The sequence below is a fragment of the Terrapene carolina genome, unplaced genomic scaffold (genome assembly GCF_002925995.2).
Source record: "Terrapene carolina triunguis isolate 2854851 unplaced genomic scaffold, T_m_triunguis-2.0 Scaffold192, whole genome shotgun sequence".
NCBI lineage: Eukaryota > Metazoa > Chordata > Testudines > Emydidae > Terrapene > Terrapene triunguis.
The window spans coordinates 25,684,280-25,707,174 of NW_020664543.1; the positions used below are offsets into that span (position 1 = coordinate 25,684,280).

A 22,895-nucleotide genomic window follows, 5' to 3' on the forward strand; every position below is an offset into this window, starting at 1 on the left:
ACGCCTCATTAGTCACCGTGTTTGGCTCTTAATTAGCAAAAAAACTGTGTTTAGTGGCAGCTAAGGTTGTGGCATGCCACATCCAAGGTTTTTTACAGCATGTGTACAAGAGGGCCACACACTTCACAGCCCATATAGGCTGAGCAGTACATTCACCAAGGGCAAGTCATGCCTGACCAACCTGATTACCTTCTATGATGAGATAACTGGCTCTGTGGATATGGGGAAAGCAGTGGATGTGATATACCTTGACTTTAGCAAAGGTCTTGATATGGTCTCCCACAGTATTCTTGCCAGCAAGTTAAAAAAGTATGGATTGGAAGAATGGACTACAAGGTGGATAGAAAGCTGACTAGATCATCGGACTCAACGGGTAGTGATCAACGGCTCGATGTCTAGTTGGCAGCTGGTATCAAGTGGAGTGCCCCAGGGGTTGGTCCTGGGGCCAGTTTTGTTCAACATCTTTATTAATGATCTGGAGGATGGGATGGCTTGCACCCTCAGCAAGTTCGCAGATGACAGATTAGTATCATATAATTTGTAAAACACTATGGCGCCTTTGAGATGAAAGGCACTCTGTATAGATGTATGTTCTCATTATCTGCATTTACACACTTCAGATGTTAAGGGAGAATGGAAAAATGATTGAAACCTTCACAAACAAAATACTAGGAATTTAAAGTATTTGATATATTTATAAAACTAATTTTAATGATAATTCACAATTATACGTTTCAGAGTAGCAGCCGTGTTAGTCTGTATCCGCAAAAAGAACAGGAGTACTTGTGGCACCTTAGAGACTAACAAATTTATTAGAGCATAAGCTTTCGTGGGCTACAATCCACTTCTTCACAATTATACTTTTACTTAAAATAGGGACTAACCATGAAATTCTGTGAAATTAATTTTTTGTAGTTAAGAGGAAAAATAATTGATAATTCCGTTGCAGAAGAGAAACCTACAAACTTACCTCTGTGAATGATTTTCAAGTTTTCTTTTAAGTGGTTTAGTGCTTTCACAGTCTAGGAGAAAAGAGGAGATTTTATGGATGAAAAATAAGTTACTGCAATGAGATTCCTGTGACTATTAAACTATGTGAGCAACATGAGACAGAACAATAAACATTAAACAACATGAGCCAGAACAATAAAGAGGAATCTTGAGTGTCTGAAGGAAAACAATGTAAAGTAAAGACCTCTATATCTGTCATCACCATATAAATTTTGACAGGTTTCCACACCCCGTTTTTGGTGTACGCCCACTCTCCAATCTCATTTTTGGACATATACACTTTTGCAATAGTGGCCATTTGAATTTTTATGGGGAGCATTAGGACTGCCTATGTGTGTGCTTTTTCACATTTACAGCCATTTTAAAGATTTTAAGAAAAAAATAGGCTTTTTACACATTTTAAATAAAGTTTAGTAAACAGAGGAATAAATTGTTACAACATATATATGTTAACAGGCCTTTTTGTATATTGCATGTATTTTTTTTAAATAAAGGCATTAAATATTAGAAATAGAACATGCATTTTTAGAAAAGAATGTTATGCACTTAGGTTGTTTAGAAATATAGGTATTAAATATTAGTAACAGAACATGTGTTTTAGAGAAAATAAAGTGGGGTAGGTTTTAATACAACACAAAGTGAGAGAGGCTGTAGAACAGCCAAGAAAAGCAAAAGCTGTTCAGCCTGTTACAGAAACAAAAAGAAAATAAACTCAGATAAACTGCAGAAAAGTTTTAAAACAAAAGGAAAGGAAGAAAGCCTGTGTCACTGACCAAGAGGCAGAGACAGAAGAAAGGCACTTACCCCGGCAGCTGCCAACAGTAGCCAGTAACTCCAGGACAGTCAGCCTTGGACAAGCTATGCCTCTTGGCTGAGCCAATCAGAAACTGTTCTTTAGACAAGTCATAGAATTGCATTTTCCCCAACCAATCATAATGTCCCAAGAGGCGTGGCTTTTGACAGCTGGTCTGTTTACGTATAGAGGTCTTTACTACTTACTCCCCACCTTAGCTCTGCTATTATAAATGATTTTGCAACACAGTGGGAAAGTAGTACTTTGCAAAGGCTAGTGGGGAACTGTGGTATGCAGGAAGAAAGCAGGACAGTATGGTTAAGAGCTAACATGGGGGCTAGACAACCTGTCCCTGTGCACCTCTGTCTATCTATCAGTTATGCTCTCACAGAGAGAAGAACCCAACACTCAGAACATTGTTAAAAAAATCCTCCTCATCTCAGTCTGTGGGGCTAGTGAGGGAGGAGAATTTAGGGGGTAGTTCAATGTGTCCATAGAAAACCAATCTAAACCAAATCAAAACTAAACACAACCAACAACACACCTTTCTTCCTGATGTAACCTCGGGCTTTATGGTAATAACAGGCTAGAGAAGGGATGGTGAACTTTGTATGTGCTGCTCTCCCCTGCTATAGTGGAACAGTCAGAGAGGTATTTTAGTTCAGTTTTCACACTTCAGTTCCTTGGGCCCACACCTAAACCTGTGTTAGGCACCTCTAAATACAGATTTACGGGCCTAACTTTAGTTACCCAAGTTTGAAAATTGGCTGGAGGAAAAACCACACACACTCAGAACTAGGAGCTCACCTGAAATGCCAGAGGGCTGCAGTGCCAACAGCCACTGAGGCAGCAGGCTGCAATTCAGTCACCCTTTGAAAAAGGTGGGTTTTGGCACTAGTGGTGGACTGGCACTTTACTTACAAACTTCTGGTGCTACTGATGTCACTTTGATTTCTCTACTTTTCCATACCCCAATCCCCTTCCCTCATGTATACACAAGACAATACTCTTGAGTAATGTGGATCATACGGACATGCTAACAAGCTGTCTGTCAAGCTATTTCTCTGTGTGGCTAATGAAGAACCTATTCCGACATTTCCAAAAGAGAGGTCAGTAGAGCCCTGCAAAACTGCAGATATCTGAGGACCATGTTTGTGGATGGTGGATTGGATGCGGATACAAATTTTGTATCCACGCAGAGCTCTAGGGGTCAGGCCCAGCTAATTGCTACGATATTTCATGCATGCAGCTCCTGTTACCTAAGTTCTTATTCAGCGGCATCCAAGGACCTAACAAAATGATGATGCATGTACATAGTGTTCTCCTGTCACTGTCCCACTGTTCTGCAAGGCCTGTACCTTGGCGTGTGTGTGGGGGGTGAGAGTTGGGGTGGGTTATTTTTGCTTGTGTCACTGTTCTGTGCCTCTCTTGTGGAAGGCTGTTTGAAGAAGCCAGTTGTGTAATTGGCTGAGGTTCACTGACCTCCTGATTCCATTCAAATGAAGCATCAGTGCTCCTGGACCACAGGGAAAGATTCAGAAGTTGCCAGCTGTTCCATGCAGTCAGCATGCCTCACCCTGTGCCCACAAACCAAGTGATGGGCATTAATGGTTCTATACAGCAATCTAACCATTGCTAGGGGTACTAAGGAGAAACCGTTCTCGCTCCATAGCAATAGGTGAAATGGAGTCTGTGTTGTCCACTCAGTTTTGGCCATCCCTCCAAAAGCTACAAACAAGTCCCAGTGGCCCTACACTGACAGGCTGGCTCTGGGGACAAGGGGATCCTGAGCTATCTTGCCTTAAACTCACAGGTGTCAAACACAGCTCCAAAAGCCTAACTTAGCCCTGGTCTACACTAGGGGGTGGGGTCGACCTAAGATATGCAACTTCAGCTACGCGAATAGCATAGCAGAAGTCGGCATATCTTAGGTCGACTTACCTGGCCGTGAGGACGGCGGCAAGTCGACCGCTGCCACTCCCCCGTTGACTCCGCTTCCGCTTCTTGCAAGCTGGAGTTCCAGAGTCGACGGAGAGCGCGTTTGGGGATCGATTTATCCACGTCTAGACGAGACGCGATAAATCGATCCCCGATAGAGCGATCTCTACCCGCCGATCCGGCGGGTAGTGAAGACCTGCCCTTATTTTTGAGAATTTGCAGTAAAGGTAGCAGAAGAGATAAAACCCTATGAGCTGGACACCCAGTGCCAGCGCCAGTATTGCATGGACACACCCCATCACTTCCACTCTGCCCAGGATTGGTCTTCCCTTTGATTTTGGCAGTACCTTTTCACTCCAAAGTTTACTGACATGGAGAATGTAACCAAGTGCAGAACTCTTACGTGCTCTGAAACTGCCTGATCAAAACACCCAAAGGTCAGGTTTTTCCCATGTCTCAGTGGCCAGTGGAGGTGGAAGAAATAGTCACAAGAAAATACAAAATGCCTGAAATTTGAACATTTTGTCTTTCACTGCGGATTCAAAATCCATCCCATTTCTTTATGAAACTCTGGGGATAAAATATGATCATAGACACAAAAATATTTTCACTTCAAAAACTTGCGCTTTTTCGTGATTTTTTTTCTAAATTACCATTTTAATGAATTCCAGATGCACTGAAAAACATGGGAGCAGCATGAAAAGAGGGCAAACCAGAAGAGTTTGGCTCTCCATTGGCCCTGCCTAGAATGAGAACCTCCTGCCAGGCAATGAACCAGCCTAGGCTAGTGCCATCTGTTAATGTGACAATCCAGAGGGAGGGTTACGGAAATGTCAATGAACCAGAACAAAAGGAGGGCCTTTGGATTCAGCTTGACTTTCAGGCAAAAGATTCTGGGGTGTCTTTATTCACTGAGGCCTCTCCCTCCAGGGCTGCTGACTGCATCTCCACCAAGTAATGGAGTTAACATAATAATAAAGCAATGGTAAAACCAGAACCATAAAGATTCTACAGAATGCAAATAAACCAGAGGGAACAGGGCTAAAAAGTCAAAAGCATAAACTTTTTAAATGATCTTTAAAAATGTGCAAAAAGAGAGCAGCAAAATCTAAATACTTACAGCTAAAGTGATTTTGCCTAAGATTTCTTCTGGAATAACATCATCTAATACACTATATACATATTTGTAAAACTTATCAAACGAGGTAGACATGAGCTCCATACAGATCCAACAGTCACCCTAAAAAAAGAACAAACATATGTCACGGTAAAATAATACATAAGAATCAACAGAATGCAGAGACCCTTTGAATCTGATCAGGATGAACAGGCAACATTTATTATGCTCCAACAGTCTGGCCCATGGGGGGGGGGGGGGGGGGGGGGGGGGGAGCCTGAAGCCATATGGAAGAACCTTGGGTGCATATACTAACGTGTACAGTGACAGTAAAGATATTCCTCTCCGTTTGTGACAACCTTGCCCTACTAGAAGAAAGAGAAGACCACAGGGAGGAGAGGCATCTCATGCCCTCCTGTGTGTAAGATGCCAGTTCACTGGAAATGGAATTGGATGCTAAAGCCCAGGTTTGAGTTGCTTTCCATGATTTATATCATTTTATTTAAAAGATGTAAAGGCTAAAAATTACAAAGAACATAGAACCCCAGATAAAATATTCAAACCCAGAACTGAAGCAAACCTCCATGAGAGATTAATATCCCCTCATTTCAAACAGTGCCCCTGTTAATACTGAGAGACTAGTTCTCTATCTTTAAAGGTGATTTGCAAAGGATTTCATATTTTATATTTGCATTTATTATATCCAGTTCAGTGGTAAAGGCAGAACGTAACCTTAAATGTGTTACACAGGTGTGGATTCCACAGCAACCAGAGAAACTAATAATATGAGGCTGAGCATTTTACTAAGTTATAGCACAACATTTAAGTTATTTAAAATCGATTTTTTTTAAATGATGACATTTTAAATCATGATTAAATTAGACTGTTTCACTGGAATAAAAAGTTCAAAAATCTACCAACTCTCAGTCCAAACTAAGGGCTATTGTTCCAAAGTCTTCTGTGCTAACTGTTATGGATGACAAATGGCTTAGTTTGACCTGTTTATGGTGGATTTTGGCATCCTGAGACATGTCTTCATTGTTGTAAATACAGGCATTATACAGGATCGGTATTTTGCCCAACAGCAGCGCTGCATTCTTGAACTTAAACATTTTTTAGTGTAATTAATCATGTAAGCATGTGGGCCTAAAACATCAAATGGTTCTAGAGCTCAGACAACTAGTCTTTTTTCTTCTGGTTGACCCGTGCCCAGAGCAGATGTCTGAAGGGGCAGAGGCAGAGCACTGACAAGGCAAACTCTTCAGAAAAGCAGTTCATAAGACTGGCTGCATTGAGTACAGAATTAAAAGGTGAGTGGTTGGGTCTATGCTTGTAAGTGTTGTGCATTGTGGTTTCAAACGGGTACTGCAATATGTATACCTACCATCAGAGTTTTGAGACCTTGGGCCCATGACTGGCAATTCAGAATCTTGGGAGTGTGTGATTATGAATAAGGTACAAACTTCTGATATAAGTCAATTACAGTCCAACAAATGTAGGAGATTCCTCCAAAGAAGTCTTCTCAGCTCTGTGATAGATTTTTCTTGATTAGACATCAGAAAAGGTCTTGCTTGCTAATACATGGGGAGGTGTTTAAGAGAAGACTAGAACTTTTCTTTAAGTTATTGAAAACTCATTGTTTTCTCTGAGGAGGAAAAAAAAAATCCCGTGTTATAACTCTTTCACTCCTGTTTCACAGAGCTGGGGCCATGTTCACCTGGAGATAAATCCCAGGAGTCCTAGGGGGAATTTTGAATCTACGTCTAGGTGTTAATAACTTTCATGCAGATTCACAGATTTAAAGGCCAGAAGAGACCATTATGATTATCTCCTGCATAAACAGGCCAGACGCTTTGCCCAGTAATTCCTGCATTAAGCCTGTAACTTCTAGTTAGCTAGAGCATATCCTAAGACATCCAATGTTAAAGCCTTTTAAATGATGGGGAATCCACCACAACCCTTGGTATGCTATTCCAATGGTTCAATGGGTCCAATGGTTAATTACCCTGACTTATAATTTTGTGCTTTTTTCCAGTCTAAATTTATCTAGCTTCAGCTTTCATCCATTGGATCTCATGCTTCCTTTGTCTGCTAGATTAAGGAACCCTCTTCTACCAGAAATCTGCTTCTGAGAGTGGTTGTTATGATGTGGTGATGCAATACTAGTTAGGTAAGCTTCAAGATGTAACAGGGTGGTCCATGCCTTTAAGGACCAGGGGGCCTAAGGCCAGCCAGCCCTGTTTGATTATTAAACTCAACTGGGAAGGGGTCAGGCAATGCCTATAAAGAGATGAGTCAATTGTAGACATTGAGGATGACTTGTGCCTTGTCCTGATGAATTTTCCCCAAGACTTGAGATAGGAGCAGTAAGCGAGGAAGGCATAGTTCAGATGGTCTGACCACCGAAGAAGTAGAGCATTAGCCTGTCAGTTATGTCTTAGGGCTCCTCTGGAGTACTATATATTGCACTTTCTGTTCATTTGAGAAGTGAACAGGTCCATTGTGGGGGTTCCCCATAGAGCAAAAGTACTATTTACCACTCATGATCCTTAGTGAAGTGTCTGCTGAGGAAGTCCACCAGCACATTTTGATTCCCTGGCAGATTTGATTCTAGAGTGGCTGCTTCTGCACACAAGGGAATGGATCTTGTTCCCCCCTGCTTATTGAGTAAAAGACAGTTGTCACGTTGTTCGATATTATGAAGATATGGTGACCTTGAATTAATGGGAGAAAGGCTTTGCAAGTCTCTCGGACCGCCCACAATTCCAGTATGTGGATGTGTCTCTCGAGATGTCCAAGTGCCCTGAGCTGTGTGACTTTCCATATAAGCTCCCCAGCCTAAAAGGGAGGCATCTGTAAAGATCGTATTGACTGGTAAGGGGGAAAGGAATGCCCACTCATACCTGTGGGGATTCTGCTATTTTGATGGGAACAGTTACTGCGGCATTCACGGACTGTTGGTTTGGTGAGTGCACTGTTTGAAGCCACGCTTGGAGGCAATGAAGATGGAGTCTGGCAAATGGCGTGACATAAGTACATGAAGCCATATGTCCCAGGAGAAAAAGGGTGTTCAAGTGTTGCTCTTGACCTGATCTATGAGGTTATTCATCACTTGGAACCTATCCACTGGCAGAAAAGACCTTGCTGTGACTGAATTTAGGAATGCTCTGATGAAATCTAAAGTCTGTGTTGGGGTGAGCACAGACTTTTCCAAGTTTACACTGACCCTTGGGAAAAGACAGAAGTTGAAGCCTTGATGAAGTCGACTTATAGGCTTCTTGGCAATGAGAAGCCAGTTTTTGAGACAGGGGAAGATGGTGAAGCCACAACGCCTAATATGGACTGCTACTACCAAGATGATCTTAGTAAAAACCCTTGAAAGCAAGGCAAAATAGGAACATGCTATACTGAAAATATTCAGGGCCATCATGAATCTAAAAAAATGTCTGTGAGCAGGGTGAATGTCCACATGGAAGTATGCTTCCTTCATATCAAGAGCTGTAAAGCACATGCCATTTTCCAAAGATGGGATTATACATCCCAGTGTGATCATGCAAAATTTCAGTGTGTGAATAACACAGTTGAGATGATGGAAATTGAGGATGGCTCTCCAGCCACCCTTCTTTTTGGGTACTAGGAAATATGTTGAGTAAAACCCTTTCCTTGGTACTAAAGAGGTATCCCTTATTGCTCCCCACTGTAAGAGGGATTGTATTTCTTGTTTGAAAATCTCCTCATGAGAATGGCCACTGAAAAGGTGTGGTGATGGGAATTTTAGAATTTTAGTCTGCAGCTGGACAGGCAGGAGCCTGGTGGGGGGATGATGCAGTAGGGGGCTCATGATATGGCAGAGCGTGTAACTAAGTCTGTAGAGTGGTATTTTTCTTTGTGGAAATTTAAATCAAAACATACTGCTGCTGTGTGTTTTCATTTTGTGGTGTTCCTAGAGCTGTGGAGAGGTGCCAGAGACATAAAACAATAAATCTGTAACTCAACAGCAACTGGCAAGAGAGGTTCCTGTCTAGGGATTTTGTTCAAACCAATTTATCAGAATTATTGATAATTATTTGTTTTATACTGGCATCTAGAAGCTTTCAACCAAGATCGAGGCCTCATTGTGCTAGGGCTTGTACCACACACACACTAAGAGAATCCCTACCCTTAAAGGGTTACAAGACAGACAGAGGACAGGAGAAAGGAAGGATTATTAGCCTTGTTGTACAGATAGGGAATTAAGGCACAGGGAAACAAGTGACGTGCCAGAGGTCAGACAGGGAGTCTGGAAAGCCAGGAATTGAAGCGGGGTCTTTCCCGTTGTAAGCCACTGCCTTACCCTACAAGACCAACCTTCGTCTTTCAGAGCTCAGTTATGAACCTCTACTTGTCTGCACAGGCTGCTCATGAGTTGCTACACTCCCTCCAGTGCAGACATGCAGGCAGTGGGAAGGCAGTGGTGGAGCAAGGTGGGAGCTATGTCTCTGCCTCCTCCCTCACCCCACCACATCACGTGAACTATCAGAGCCAGCGCAAAGGGAGAAATAATCTGTATCAGCAAAGGGCTGGCATGGACCATTTCCACCTGGAGAAAGGGGGAGACAGGAACCAGACCGTGATGCTTACAGTCACAATCTGATCCCCGCCATGCCAATTGTATGGGCTAGACTGTGAAGTTACAATTGACTCTGGCTTGTCATTTGAGTTCTGGCAGTTGTGCTAGTTCCAATAGACCATCCCCCCAGTTTGTGCCTACACAGAATGAAGGGACAGGTTTTCTGTGCACAGGAGTACAGAGCTGCACACACCCATGCAGTGGGCCTCTTTCCCCATTGTTTTTATTGATCACTAAAGACTGGATTTGCTTCGCCCTTGTGGGTGTAGGGGATGGAGCAAAGAGACAATCCCTCCCTGCTACACTTTCTTTGTCCTTGTCTACACCCAGAAATTACATTGCCTGAAAACACATTAACTTATATGGTGGTAAACACTCAGCATAGTCAGGACATGTAGCATTAACATCTCATCGCCATGTGGTGGGTAGCACTAGGGCCCATGCTCAGGTTAACCCTAGCCAGCTGAGGGCAGTCCTTATCTACACCAAGTGCTAACTCCTGGTTACCCAGCAGGATGTTGTACACAATGTAATCTCCCAGGACAGACAAGCCCTGTGACAGGGCCAAAGGTAATGACAGGCCTTGGGCTCAGGGCAGTTTAGGACTGACTCCCTACTAGTGTCCTCAGGTGCAAATCACTCCAAAAGAAGTGCCTTGGTTGAGAGGGTCTGGCATGCCCATTGTGCAGCATTCATGCCAAGCAGCTCTGGGAAGGATTGTGCCTCCTAAAGCACCACACCCCTTCTCCCCTGCTGCAGCGACTCCTGGGGCTTTACAGCTCCAGCCCTCCCCAGCACAAGGCAGTGTGCAAAGCACACAACCTTTGAGAGTCTGTGTAGAGCACATCTTTAAATCAGATGTGTGAAATGTGTCAGATATCTGAGTGCCACACCTGTCCAGACAGTCAAACCACTGAAACACCCCCAAATCCTAGATGTGAGCATGAGAGAGCATGGCAGGAAAGCAGCAATAATCATGACAGGGATCATATAAATGAACACCAAAATATATACATAGCAGCAATCAGAACCCAGAGTCTCTTCCCTTCTAGTAATGGGTTTGATGACAACTTGCGACTCAAAAATCCCCCAGTAAATTAACTCCTTTCTCTTATAATAAACTGAAGGCTGCTGCAAATTAAATTTTAAATTAAAATAAAACCTCTGGTATAAATGAAACAAACTCTGAATGCCCACCTCTCTGAAGAGTGCTCCATAAAACTGAACAATATAGGGGCAGTCACTACTTCGCATCACTACATCCAAGTCCATTAGAAGCTGTTTCTGTTCCTTTTCATCCACCGTTGACCGAATTCTCTGAAAGAGTAAGGAATGGCAGAGGTTTTATCACTAACATGCTACTATTACATCATCCTCAGCCAGTTCAAGAGAAACCTGCCAGGACCCCAGTCCCAGGGTGGGGCATGGAGTCTCAAAGACATGAAAGCAACATGCTTTAAAGAATTAGACCGTATTTTTAAATGAGAAAAAAATTGCAATTAATATAAACCTAAAGCAAGTTAGTTCAGATTATGAAATCTCTGGCCAAATTTTACTCCAAATCTCAGCGTTATCAGGTGGAGCATCAGTAAGCAGCAAAGGGCAATCAAAGATTTTCTTTATCTCTTTAAAACCTACAGCAAAACAATATTCAGGGTTTTATGTTCAAAGCAACGTGCAGTGGTGAGTTAGCCACAGCTCCCATTGATGCTGGGACCTGAGCACTGCTTTGAAATGTAACCCTCAAATATTATATTTTAATTTACTAAAGGAAGGAAATTAAGATGAAGGCACTCCCTACACTGTACATCCATCACAGCGTGCCCATGGGTCTTTCAGACCAGTTGGCCATTTCATGCCATGATTTATACTGTCCATGCTAGGCAGGCTAAAAGACCAAACCACCATGCATTTTTTGCCTGGTAGTGGCCTCTAAAGTTAAAGATACATAATGGTTTGCATTCTGTTATAGCTTTCCAACACTTGTGTTTCAGGATAAAGTTTTCCATGCTCAGTTTCTGCCTGAAGACTTTTGTTTTTCAAAAGCTTCAGCAAAAACAGTTCAACTGTTTTCCAGCATAGACGGGGGAAGGGGAGGAAAAGACACAAATTTATCATTATAAACCAGTTCTTGCCAAAACTTGTAGAAAAAACTGTGACACTAGGGCATCATCCTACCAACTCTACTGAGCATAGTGCTCACAACTGAGTGTAGAAACATGGACATCAGTGAGACAACTCATTAATAAGCACTACAGATGGTTGTAGAGTGTTTTCAGGGTCAGGCTCTTGTACTGCACTATTTGAGAAATAATGTATGATCATGTAATTGTAGACTGCCTCGTAATGATACATACACAGGGGGTAGAGTAGCTGTTGCACAATTGTTCTTACCTTTGACATTTCCTGATATTCTGAGTGCTTCACCACACAGCCTTATTTTCTAGTAACTTATGTTTTAGCTTAGAACAATAATTCCTTCCTTTCCCAACGGATCCTACAGCACTCTGGAAAATTGGCAAGCTACTTGCACAGCATACACAGGAATCACTCCACACACCCCTCCAATGCAGCCAAATGGGTGAAATACAGCTACTGTAGGCACAGAGAGTGGATGGCTCGGGGGATTAGTAATGAAGCTACAGACATTTTCATGTCTAGGTCACTGGTTCAAATCTATCTGACAGCAGTTCAGTGGTGAATGTGAAATGAGTTTGGTGAATCTGTTCCATGCCTCATCAAATATACACATCACAGAGGACATGACTACAATATACAGTATGCTGCCCCTGCAGAGATGCCAAGGGCTGAAAGAACCTAACATCTCCCTCAAGGCGGGGGTGGGGGGAGGCAGACTGTCGGGTAGTTGGGGTCTCAAGAAGCTTGCACTACTGCTGCTTTTGCTTTTAGCTATGTATGGACAGAGGACATTAGCAGTCAGGACCGTGAGCCTCGCACCTTTCAAGAACACTGAATGTACTGAGCTCTTTGTCTGGGCAGCTCCCGGTTCAGAAAGCTATTCACATAGAACACTGCCACACCGCTAGTCATCTCCATCTGGAACACTCTACAAAGCAGATGAACAGTGGGGACTCGTAAATTAGCTTTTCTCCAGTTTGAAACCTTGGCATCTCCCTCGACTCAGAGGCCACCTCCTCTGCCCCTCATCTTCCTTCAACAATGGTACCTCTACTCCACATTTGCTGAACCCTCATCCATAGCGCCCATCTCCTTTCAATACTAGAACACTCTTCTCAATGGTCCCTAATTTCTCCTAGCTGCAGCACAAACAGAATGCTGTGATCGGCTCTCCCACACCTAGAAAGAAGTTCAGCTGTGCCACCCCATCACATTCAATAGCACTGACTTCCTTTCGTTTCAGGATCCAGCCTAAAATTACCTTTCTTGTTTTTAAGACCTTTTCTGGATTCTCCCCAGATACACAGTGTTCTCTCTAGTCATCTAGTACTGGCCTCTCCCTCTTCCCCTGAACAATCTCATCAAGGCTAGTGCAACAGCCTCCTCCTCTACAGCTCCTGCCATCCCTATATCTCTCTGCCTCTGGCCCTCCACTGCACTTCAAACTTCAGTTCAAAACATCTCTTCTCTCCCTTGCCATTACCGCCTCTGCTGTTATTTATCACTTACCACTGTAAAGCACTTGAGAATATAGTTTATATGGAAGATACTATTATAACAATAAACTGAAATGTATGTCAAGACCAAGAAACCACCCCGCTCAGTCTTTTCCAAGTACATTCTCACTGGGAATGGAGGAGGAGGAGACAGACAGCAGGGCCCAGAGAAGAGAAAGAGTTTCAGTTATACTGGAGTACTCTTTCAAACAGACACAAGAATTACAAGAAAACCCAAGAAGACAGCATGATATCCTCAACTAATGCACTTTGTGGAGTGCTGAGGAAGACGTGATGGTGGGACTAGGAAGAAGTCCCATACAAAAGTGCTGGAGACTGAAGATAGGTGATCCAAATAGGGGAAAAGCATCCAGCATCCAGCACCGCTGCAGGCTATGAGTGGGTCTGGCCAGAAAGAGATGGTATTGTTTAGCCAAAGTGCACCAGGGACATTCCACCACAGCCCAGTGACCCTGATTAACTGGCTAAGGAGCAAACATTTAGCAATGTAACAAGAACAAAAGAAACTGTTGGAATAAGCTGCAGAATCTTGAGTGACCAGCAGCACCTCCCCAACAGCATGTGAAGGCTGTACAAAAATGCTGCCAACTAACACGCAGACCACAAGTACAACATCCTGCAGCCTCTCCCCTGGAGAAAACCCTCCAAAGCTCAAGAGTAATAGAGAGCAAGGAACAAATAAATCCAATACAAGCCTTGTGGATAGAGGGGAAGTGGTAGGCCTGGTATATCGTGACTTTAGTGAGGCTTTTGATACTGTCTCACATGACCTTCTCATAAAGAAACTAGAGAAATTTAGCCCAGATAGAGCTACGATAAAGTGGATGAATAACTGGTTGGAAAACCATTCCCAGAGAGTAGCTACCAGTGGTTCGCAGTCAAGCTGGAAGGGCATAACGAGTGGGGTCCTGCAGGGATTGATACTGGGTCTGGTTCTGTTCAATATCTTCATCAATGATTTAGAAAATGGCATAGAGAGCACACTTATAAAGTTTGCGCATGATACCAAGCTGGGAGGGATTGCAAGTACTTTGGAAGATAGGATTAAAATTCAAAATGATCTGGAAAAACTGAAGAAATGGTCTGAAGTAAATAGGATGAAATTCAATACGGACAAATGCAAAGTACTCCACTTACGAAGGAACAATCAACTGCACACATACAAAATGGGAAATGACTGCCCAGGAAGGAGTACTGTGGAAAGGGATCTGGGGGTCATAGTGGATCACAAGCTAAATATGAGCCAACAGTGTAACACTGTTGCAAAAAAAAGTGAACATTATTCTGGGATGTATTAGCAGGAGTGTCGTAAGCAAGACATGAGAAGTAATTCTTCCGCTCTACTCCACGCTGATTAGGCCTCAACTGGAGTACTGTCTCCAGTTCTGGGGGCCACATTTCAGGAAAGATGTGAACAAATTGGATAAAGTCCAGAGAAGAGTAACAAAAATGATTAAAGGTCTAGAAAACAAGACCTATGAGGAGAGATTGAAAAAACTTAGTTTGTTTAGTCTGGAGAAGAGAAGACTGAGCGGGGACACGATAAGAGTTTTCAAATACATAAAAGTTTTTTACAAGTCAGAGGGAGAAAAAATTGTTCTCGTTAACCTCTGAGGATAGGACAAGAAGCAATGGGCTTAAACTGCAGCAAGGGAGGTTTAGGCTGGACATTAGGAAAGATGTCAGGGTAGTTAAACACTCGAACAAATTGCCACAGGAGGTTGTGGAATCTCCATCACTGGAGCTTTTTAAGAACAGGTTAGACAAAAAACAATCAGGATTGGTCTAGATATTACTAGGGCTGTCAATTAATCGCAGTTAACTCACTTGATTAACACAAAAAATTTAATTGCGATTCATCACAGTTTTAACCGCATTGTTAAACAATAGAATACCAATTGAAATTTATTAAATAGTTTTGAATTTTTTTCTACATTTTCAAATATATTGATTTCAATTACAACACAGAATACAAAGTGTACAGTGCTCACTTTATATTATTTTTTTACAAATATTTGCACTGTAAAAATGATAAACAAAAGAAATAGTATTTTTCAATTCACCTCATTCAAGTATTGTAGTGCAATCTCTTTATCATGAAAGTGCAACTTACAAATGTATATTTTTTGTTACATAAATGCATTGAAAAACAAAACAATGTAAACCTTTAGAGCCCACGAGTCCACTCAGTTCTACTGCTTGTTCAGCCAATCTACGTTTGTTTACATTTACGGGAGATAATGCTGCCCGCTTCTTATTTACAATGTCACCTGAAAGTGAGAACAGGCATTCGCATGGCATTTTTGTAGCTGGCATTGCAAGGTATTTACATGCCAGATATGCTAAACATTCATATGCCCCTTCATGCTTCAGCCACCATTCCAGAGGACATGCTTCCATGCTGACGATGCTCGTTAAAATAATACATTAATTAAATTTATGACTGAACTCCATGGAGGAGAATTGTATGTTTCCTGCTGTTTTACCCACATTCTGCCATATATTTCATGTTATAGCAGTCTCAGATGATAACCCAGCACGTGTTGTTCATTTTAACACTTTCACTGCAGAGTTGACAAAACGCAAAGTAGGTACTAATGTGAGATTTCTAAAGACAGTTACAGCACTCGACCCAAGGTTTAAGAATCTGAAGTGCCTTCCAAAATCTGAGAGGGACGAAATGTGGAGCATGCTGTCAGAAGTCTTAAAAGTGCAACACTCGGATGCGGAAACTACAGAACCTGAACCACCAAAAAGGAAAATCAACCTTCAGCTGGTGGCATCTGACTCAGATGATGAAAATGAGCAATGTACTAACAGATAAAACACAAAATGGGGTACTAGTTGGTCTCTGTTACAGACCCAAAATCACACAAGGGAACAGGATGACTGGCTCCTGATGAACCTATCTATAATGGGTAAGAAAAAAGCTGCGAGATTTTGAGTGACATATGCTGGATGTCTCATGCTGCCAATATTAAAACACTCTTAGAATTTCTAAATTTAGATGACAGATTCCTAACTCAAAAACTGTTGTATCCAACATGGGGGAATTCTATATTAGACCTCATCTTGACAGATAAAGAGGAACTGATCACAGAACTAAAAATTAATGGTAACTTAGATACAAGACCTCATGATTTGATCACATTTATAATGTGCAATCAGAATAAAGTCCAGATGAGTGATATATACCTTTGATTCTTTAAAAAGCCAGTTTCACAATGCTGAAAACAATTGTGAGCCAAATCAGCTGGGAGGAAAAATTTAATTAGAAAAATGTGAATGATGTTTGGGAATTGTTTAAGAACACCTTACTAAGTACCCAAAAGCCACAATTTCACAATTGAGGAAGAAGGCTCTTACTGCTTAAAAAAACATAAAAAATAATATGTAACAAATGGAATAACGGGGAAATGAATAATAATAACTATAAACCAGATGATAGGAACTGTGGAAAATTGTTAAGGGAAGCAAGTGCAAATCTCTGGCCAGCAGAGTTAAGGACAATAAGAAGGCATTTTTAAAGTACATTAGAAAAAAAAAGAATCCTGACAATAGTATTGGTTCATTACTAAAATTATCATTAATAATGAAGGAAAGGCAGAAGTGTTCAATAAATATTTCTGTTCTGTATTGGGGGGGAAAACAGATGATGTAGCCAGATCACATGATAAACACTCTTTTCATTCCACCAGTATCTCAGGAGGATGTTAAACAGCAGATACTAAAGTTAAACATTTTTAAATCAGCAGGTCCAGATAACTTGCATCCAAGAGTTGTAAAAGAGCTGCATGAGGACCTTGCTGACAGTTAGTTTTGATTTTAAATAAGTCTTGGAACACCAGAGAAGTTCCAGAAGACTGAAAGAAATGTAATGTTGTGCCAATATTTTAAAAAGGAAGTATTTCTTTACACAACGCCAGAGGATGAAAAGGGGTGGAGTGTTAGGATATAGATATTCAGGCCTGTCTGCAAAGGCCTATACTTTAAGAATTTAGGTGTATTCTTATCACTTAGCTAGTTATAGAGGTATAAAAGAAAGAATCAAAATCACTGTCTGTCTGTGTAAGAGCCTTCTCTTACTGTGACAGTCTGAGGCTTTGTTCTTAGGCTAAGCCTTTGGCTAAGTAGCAGAGGCAGCCATAAACTGGGAAGTGAACGGTCACATCCTCACATTCCAAACTAGTCACATTGAAATAAGGTGCTATTGGGCTGTTAGGAATACAATCCTGTCCTGATATTCCTAGTCCCTCCAGAGAAAGGGAAGAGCCTAGAAGATGCAAAAGAAAACTTAGTTTGATAGCATCCTGTCTGGCAAGAACTCACTTATCAATAGCTGGGGTGTGAAATCCTTATTTCTGTATTGTTCTATCACTGTAGTCTCCACTTCCCTATTGTTTGTCTGTATAATCTCTGTCTGGTTCTGTAATTGTTTCTGTCTGCTGTATAATTAATTTTGTTGGGTGTAAACCAATTAAGGTGGTGGGATATAATTGGTTAAATAATCATGTTACAATATGTTAGGACTGGTTAGTTAAATTTCAGTAAAATGATTGGTTAAGGTATAGCTAAGCAGAACTCAAGTTTTACTATATAGTCTGCAGTCAATCAGGAAGTAAGGGGGGAATGGGAACAGGGAATGGGGGTGGGGGAACTGGAATCATGTTTTGCTAAGGTGGGGGGGGAATGGGAACAGGGACACAGGCAAAGCTCTGTGGCGTCAGAGCTGGGAAGGGGGACACTGAGGAAGGAAACTTGAATCATTGCTTGCTGGAAGTTCACCCCAATAAACATCGAATTGTTTGCACCTTTGGACTTCAGGTATTGTTGCTCTCTATTCATGCGAGAAGGACCAGGGAAGTGAGAGGGTGAAGAAATAAACCCCCTAACAATAATGGTCTCAAGTTGCAGTTGGGGAGGTTTAGGTTGGATATTAGGAATAACTTTTTCACTAGGAGGGTGATGAAGCACTGGAATGGGTTACCTAGGGAAGTGGTGGAATCTCCTTCCTTAGAGGTTTTTAAGGTCAGGCTTGACAAAGCCCTGGCTGGGATGATTTAGTTGGGGATTGGTTCTGCTTTGAGCAGGGGGTTGGACTAGATGACCTCCTGAGGTCCCTTCCAACCCTGATAGTCTATGATTCTATGATGTTGTGTAACGGGGCTCAAAAAAGAACTAGATAAATTAATGGCTATTAGCCAGGATGGGCAGGGATGGTGTCCCTAGACTCTGCTTGCCAGAAGCTGGGACTGGGCGACAGGGGATGGATCACTTGATGAATACCGGTTCTGTTCATTCCCTCTGGGGCACCTGGCATTGGCCACTGTCGGAAGACAGGATACTAGGCTAAATGGACCTTTGATCTGACCCAGTATGGCCGTTCTGATGTTCTTATGTGATAGCATAGATAATTATAGGCCTGTCAGTCTGACATTGATCCCAGACAAGATCATGGAGCTGCTGATACAGTACTTGATTAATAAAGAATTAAAGAAGGGCAACATAACTAATGCCAGTCAATGGGTTTACAAGTTTGGTTGATAAAGATAATAATGTTGATGTAATATTTGACTTGGTACCGCATGACATTTTGATAAAAATAATAGAAAGATATAAAATTAACATGACACACAATAAATGGATTTAAACTGGCTAACTGATAAGCCTCAAAATGTTACTGTAAATGGGAAATAATCATCCAACAGGTATGTTTCTAGTGAGGTTCTGCAGGACTGGTTCTTGGCCCAACGCAATTTAACATTTTTTTTAAGAAATGAAAGAAAATATAAAATCATCAAGGATAAAATTTGCAGATGACACAAAAATTGGGGGAATGGTAAATAATGAAAAAGGCAAGTCATCAATACAGAGAGATTTGGATCACTAGGTAAACTGGGCACAAGCAAACAATATGTATTTTATTACAGCCAAATGTAAATATATACATCTAGGAACAACGAATGTAGGCTACCCTTACTAGGCTGGGGAACTCTATCCTGGGAAGCTGAGAGACTGAAAAAGACTTGGGGGATCCTAGTGGATAATCAGCTAATACAATGCTGTGGCCAAAAGGGCTAATGCAGTCCCTGAATGTAAAAACAGTGGAATCTCAAGTAGAAGTGAAGAGGTTATTTTATCTCTGTATTTGGCACTGGTGCGACTTCTGCTAGAATACTGTGTCCCATTCCGGAGTCCACAATTCAAGAATGATGATGAATTGGGATTCTGAGAAGAGCCATGAGATTGATGAAAGGATTAGAACACGCCTTATAGTGACTCAAAGAACTCCATCGTTTAGTTTAACAAAGAGAAGATTAAGGGATGATGTGATTACAGTTTATAAATACCTATATGGAGAACAAATATTTAATAATGAGTTCTTCAATCTAGCGCCAAAGGGTATAACATGAGCTAATGGCTGGACAATACGCTAGACCAGTGGGCTCCAAACTTTTTTGATCGCGCACCCCTATCAGTAAAAAAATTTTGAGCATGCACCCCCGCCATGCCGGCTCTACCATTTTTGCTAAAGCAAAAAAAAAAAGCCGCTCGGATTCCCGCCCAAACTGCCGAAGAAAAAAAAAAAAGGCACTCCTCCTGCCGCACACCCCCAATGATCCTCTTGCCCTGTGGTGCGCGCACCCCACTTTGGAGACCACTGTGCTAGACAAATCAAGAGGGAGGCTTATGGATAGAGAGCTCACCTTCCTAACTGCTTGCAACTCTAGGAATTTGTTCTGATGAGCTTCCTGGGACAACCACTGACCTGGAACTGAGTGGGGCCTACCAGGGCTCCCTCAGTGGTGCAGAAGATAATTGGTTTCCTGATTCTAGAAAGCTCTCTTCTAAGAGGGAAAAATGGAGAAGCCCAAGGTGCATGTTTTTGTTTGCTATGGTATTTCTCTTATTTTTACCCTTCCCCCCTCTCTTCCAGTTACCCACTTGGGGTGCTACTTTTTTCTTTTGATCAAGGTACACAAAGGCATCATACTGAAGGTTTGAACTAACCCCGTCAGAAATGGTAGAACACCACCCCGCTCCCCCCCAATGTACTAAGCTACCCAGCCTCACAGTTTTCAAGACTGCTGCTTCTGCAGCTACTGCTTTGCTACCGTCCCAGGCTCTGCCAAGCCCCTTGGAGAGACACATTTATATTTTGTATTTACTTTTAAACATACACATGCAGAGGATCATAAGGGAAAGAGAGGGAAGCAGAGCTGGACATGAGCACTCATGCTGAAGTCCTTTACACATGCAGTAATGCTCTGTGAGCTTTAAAGCCTTGCTGAAGTGTTTTTACAGCTGTGCAACAAAATGGGGCACCATCCTCCCTTAATGCTGACATTTTAGTGTAGGATCACAGCCTTTTAGATTGTCCATTGAAACTGACAGGCTGATGGTGTGAGCAACTAGACAGCCTCGGCAGTAATACTTAGATGAAAGCTGCTTCCAGGCTCAATAAAATGGTTGGCCAAGCCAAACTAGCAAGCATGAAAGGAAACTAAAAAAAGAAAAACTTAATAGTACCTCTGCCTGCAGATACAAGCTATTTTGGTGGGTACTGGCACATGCAGGCTGGCAGGACGGGCTAGGCTGCTCTGCTGCTTTGGTAAGAAAAGCAGCAGGTGTGGCTACCTAAGGAAGGCCAAACAGAAAACAGGAGCTCTGCTGACACTGATGGGCTAGCAGTATGGGCTAGACCACTTTGTTGCATCCTGCGAAAAAGAGGACTCAGAGAAAGCAGTGGTAAAATGGAAGACTGAGGTAGGCTAAACTTGAGACAGCAGGGGAACAGTGGGCTCACAGGCACCAGGAGGCTAGTAGTATGGGCTGCACCACTCCACTGACTCTCTGAGGAAAAGCCAGTGAAAGAAGTGGAAAATGGAAGGCAAGACTATGCACAAATGACCTATCTGAGGGAAGCTGAGAGGAGAACAGGCTCAGTGCCCAATCCCCATAGTGCCCAAATGTAAGAGAACAGGGAGTAAATATGGGGAAGCTGAGTCACTGGAGTAGGGAAACTAGGTTTGTTTGTTCATTTTTTAAAAACTGTGGTTTGTTTCTAGCCTGTAGGAGTCAGACCTGGCCTGGAGGTCAGAGAGATCCACTGAGGGGACGGGGGTTCAAGATAGCTACCATAATCAGAACTGGCTATGGCCCTTCCTGGAACAAGTGGGGCAAAAATACCTGGTTACCATGTCAGCCTGAAAGGGATGGGGGGACTGGGTCCTGCGCCGTGGATTTTTCCTGCCCCTCTAACTACCAGCCTCTCACAGACTTTAAGGTCAGAAGGGACCATCATGATCATCTCGTCTGACCCATTGCACATTGCAGGCCACCCACCCACTCCTGTAATAGACGACTCAACTCTGGCTGAGTTATTGAAGTCCTCAAATCATGGTTTAAAGACTTAAAGTCACAGAGAATCCACCATTTACAGACACATTCCTGGGAACTTTATTTCACCCCACTCAGAACAGAAGACAACAGCCACAGGTCTCTGGCTTGTTACTTCCAAAATGTTATGTTCTGCTGCTGAATGACCAGCCCGCACAGCTGAAAGCTTGTCTGCCACATCACTGCTGTTGGAGTCGATGCTTCACCTTGGCCTGAAGCACCAAGCAGCTAGGAACAGCTGGCTTGGAGAGTCTGCAAAGCCAGCTCCTGCTGCTGAATTTCACTCTCTGCTTCCTGCCACCCTGCTGTAAAGTAGCACACTACTGTGCGGCTGGGCATGTGCAGAAGTTCTTTAATCCTAGCTGGGCCTGCTGCACTGCCATGTTTTCTCTTTAAATACCAGTTTCCTGTTCTCAAAAATCCGCTTCCTGCCAAGGGGGGCAACAAGCAGAGGAAGAAAAACCAAAAACAGAAAGTGGAGAGGCTTAGAGAACCACACCGCCTGCTTCTTCAAGCAGAGGCAAGACACTGGGAGTTGGAACGGAGTCAATTGCTGGTGGCACAGTGTGAGCTAGAGAGAGAGGAGCCTCTCTCTGTGCGAGGAAGGAGAGGAGGGATAACCCAGTGGTGACCCATCACGGAGCACCAGGTGCCCATGGGGGACAATAGGGTCAAGAGACTGACCCACCTCCCAGACTGCCCAAAGAGCAACAGTCACAGAAATCAGAGAAAGCCATGTCCAGTGCACGCTCCAGCAGCTAGCTCAGGATCGGCTTTGTGGGGAAAGCTAATCCTAAACAACTTCAACATCAAGGCTCCTTGCCTTGAGAAATGTGGCACAGCCCACCAGCTGAGCCCAATGGTAAGGAGTGCCTCACAGCGCTCTCCAGTGGCTCCTTCCATCTCCCACTCACTGGGCTTGGTGAGGCTGGGAGTGCTGCAGCAGCAGCAAGCTCTGTCCCTGAGTCGGGAAAGGTGCCGGGCATCATTTTGCTATGCCAATCCCAACAACTCCAAAAGGTGTAACTGACCACCCGTCTACTGGAAGGAGGGTGCCATGTTGCTGGGGGAAGTAAGAGGAAAGAGGAGTGATGCTGGAGACTCCAAGAGCATTTTAGTTGTTCCCAGGGGCAGCACATACACAAATCTTGGGCAACGGGGTCTTATCCGCCTCTCTATCATATAGAATGGCTGCTAGCAAGAGGGTTGCAACACGTCCCCAAACTGGCTCCAACCAGTACATGAACCCACTGGGAATTAACATGTCCAGACCCACTTAGACAGTGTTCGGAGAGAGAGACCACTAAAGAGAGTGACACGTACTTCTAGGTAGTTTGGGTTCAGAGCTCACTTCTACTCTTCCAGTGAAGC

The 22,895-nt window shown here is 42.9% G+C and overlaps 1 protein-coding gene across 6 annotated transcripts in view; it reads right to left on the minus strand.

Moving 5' to 3' along the window:
- The window catches only part of MAP2K4 (mitogen-activated protein kinase kinase 4), a 168,274-nt gene that overhangs the window by 35,407 nt on the left and 109,972 nt on the right, over nucleotides 1-22,895 (minus strand). For all 6 annotated transcript variants that reach the window (XM_029912140.1, XM_026654640.2, XM_026654642.2 and 3 more), the window contains 3 exons: nucleotides 10,666-10,785; nucleotides 4,863-4,982; nucleotides 971-1,022 (listed from right to left, as the gene is read on the minus strand). In XM_029912140.1, the coding sequence (XP_029768000.1) occupies nucleotides 971-1,022; nucleotides 4,863-4,982; nucleotides 10,666-10,785 (292 nt within the window). The remainder of the gene's footprint in view (nucleotides 1-970; nucleotides 1,023-4,862; nucleotides 4,983-10,665; nucleotides 10,786-22,895) is intronic.